General features: G+C 39.4%; 1 protein-coding gene across 1 annotated transcript in view; it reads left to right on the top strand.

Moving 5' to 3' along the window:
* frzb (frizzled related protein) overlaps positions 1-1,610 on the top strand; it is a 22,990-nt gene that overhangs the window by 12,727 nt on the left and 8,653 nt on the right. The window contains exon 3 of the mRNA XM_005745537.2: positions 1,004-1,039. Coding sequence (XP_005745594.1) covers positions 1,004-1,039 — 36 coding nt within the window. The remainder of the gene's footprint in view (positions 1-1,003; positions 1,040-1,610) is intronic.

The raw sequence follows: 1,610 nt of genomic DNA, 5'->3' as shown, positions 1-1,610 counted from the left end.
GGGGGGGGGTGCAGAAACCCTGCAGATAGAAAGTTATTGTAGCCAGGTCCAGATCTCAATGGTAACAGTGATCACAAGCTTCTTGTTGAAAATATTTTTCTGGTCAGGTGGGACGCAAATTTCCAGCCTCTTCTTCCAGTTGAATATCACTACAAAACCCCCTACTTGAAGCAACCTCTACTGGCTTCTTTCTGTGTAAAGGGAGAAAGTTTCGCTTTACACATGTAACAGATGTCTGACTCAAAGGGTAAGCAAAACAAACTGAGGGCTATTCACTTTAGTCGACGGTGCCTTGGTTAAAAGGTTAAGGCTTGAGGATATATGCAATGCTGTTGGTATTCATACACTATAAATAATGTTGCTCTTTGAACTTTTATTTCAACTGACTAATCACATTGTGGTGATGTCATAGCTTTGCAACTAGGCAAAAAAGACCAAAATCTACTCCCACAACAGCTTCAGAAAGTCGATGAGAGACGATAATGTGCAACAAAGTCGGTGTAGGAAGCGGACTGAGATGGACATTCAAACTGCAGTTCATGTCATGTGACAACCAATGGGGTAATGATGACTTAGGTTTGGGTATAAAGTTGTCATTGTCATAATAATAGTTGTTGTTATTTTCATTGTTTTTTCTGTTTCATAAAAATATACTTTTGTGAAAAGGTTCATTAAAATCCAAACTGTCTTTCAGTGCTTTCTCAAAAGCTTTTGAAAGTAAACTTCCCCTGTTGGTTCTGAAGCAACATTAACAAAATTATGATGCGTCTAAAACACACACACAAAAGGAAAAACTCCCCTTTTAACAGAAAGAAACCTCTCTGCTTGGGGGTGAAGTAGTGAATATCAAAGTCATAATGACTGTTCTGTGCAGTTTGTGCATTACTGACACTGCTCAATGATCCACCTGTTTGAGTTGTATTCCAATAAGACCACCATTTTTAATCACGAACCAAAAGAACAAGTTTCTTTCATTTCTGACTGCCATCTTTCTGATCCATAGATCCATACCACCAGGACCCAGCCAGGTGTAACCCAGGTAAGGCTAAACCTTAACATTTCCATTTTCTTAACATGGTCTGTATGTAAAATATCTTCCAGGGCCTAAAAAGCAAAGCCTTAAGCCTACAGGATGGTCAGTAGTGGGCAACACCTGAGGGTTGCAAAAAAACCCCCCAAAACATCTAGTCTTATGAAATCTGTGAAAATGACCCTTATATCTGTAAACACTTGGGTTTTGGGGCTCACAGTCTCATTCTGGGTCATTATTGAATAAAATCTTTACTAAATGTTATAAAAAAAAAAAAATTTCATTCAACATGTCAGGATTACATCCAGCATTATCCAGGATATGATCATTAGTCAATGACTGCTTGTGTTAAAGAGTTCAGCTGTCATCCTCGATTTCTGTCTGATCCACCCCTCGTTCATCACATCAAGTTTCAAAACCTCAAGTTGGCTAAAGTAGAAAATAAAACTGACCTTGAGGCCTCACAACCAGATTACACCAAACGGTGATGAATCTGTGTGTGTGTGTGTGTGTGTGTGTGTGTGTGTGTGTGTGTGTGTGTGTGTGTGTGTGTGTGTGTGTGTGTGTGTGTGTGTGTGTG

Source organism: Pundamilia nyererei, unplaced genomic scaffold (genome assembly GCF_000239375.1).
Source record: "Pundamilia nyererei isolate P.nyererei 1_Seehausen unplaced genomic scaffold, PunNye1.0 scaffold00160, whole genome shotgun sequence".
Taxonomy (NCBI): domain Eukaryota; kingdom Metazoa; phylum Chordata; class Actinopteri; order Cichliformes; family Cichlidae; genus Pundamilia; species Pundamilia nyererei.
Note: the sequence above shows the minus strand (reverse complement) of the source record. Positions and strands in the feature narration are given on the sequence as shown.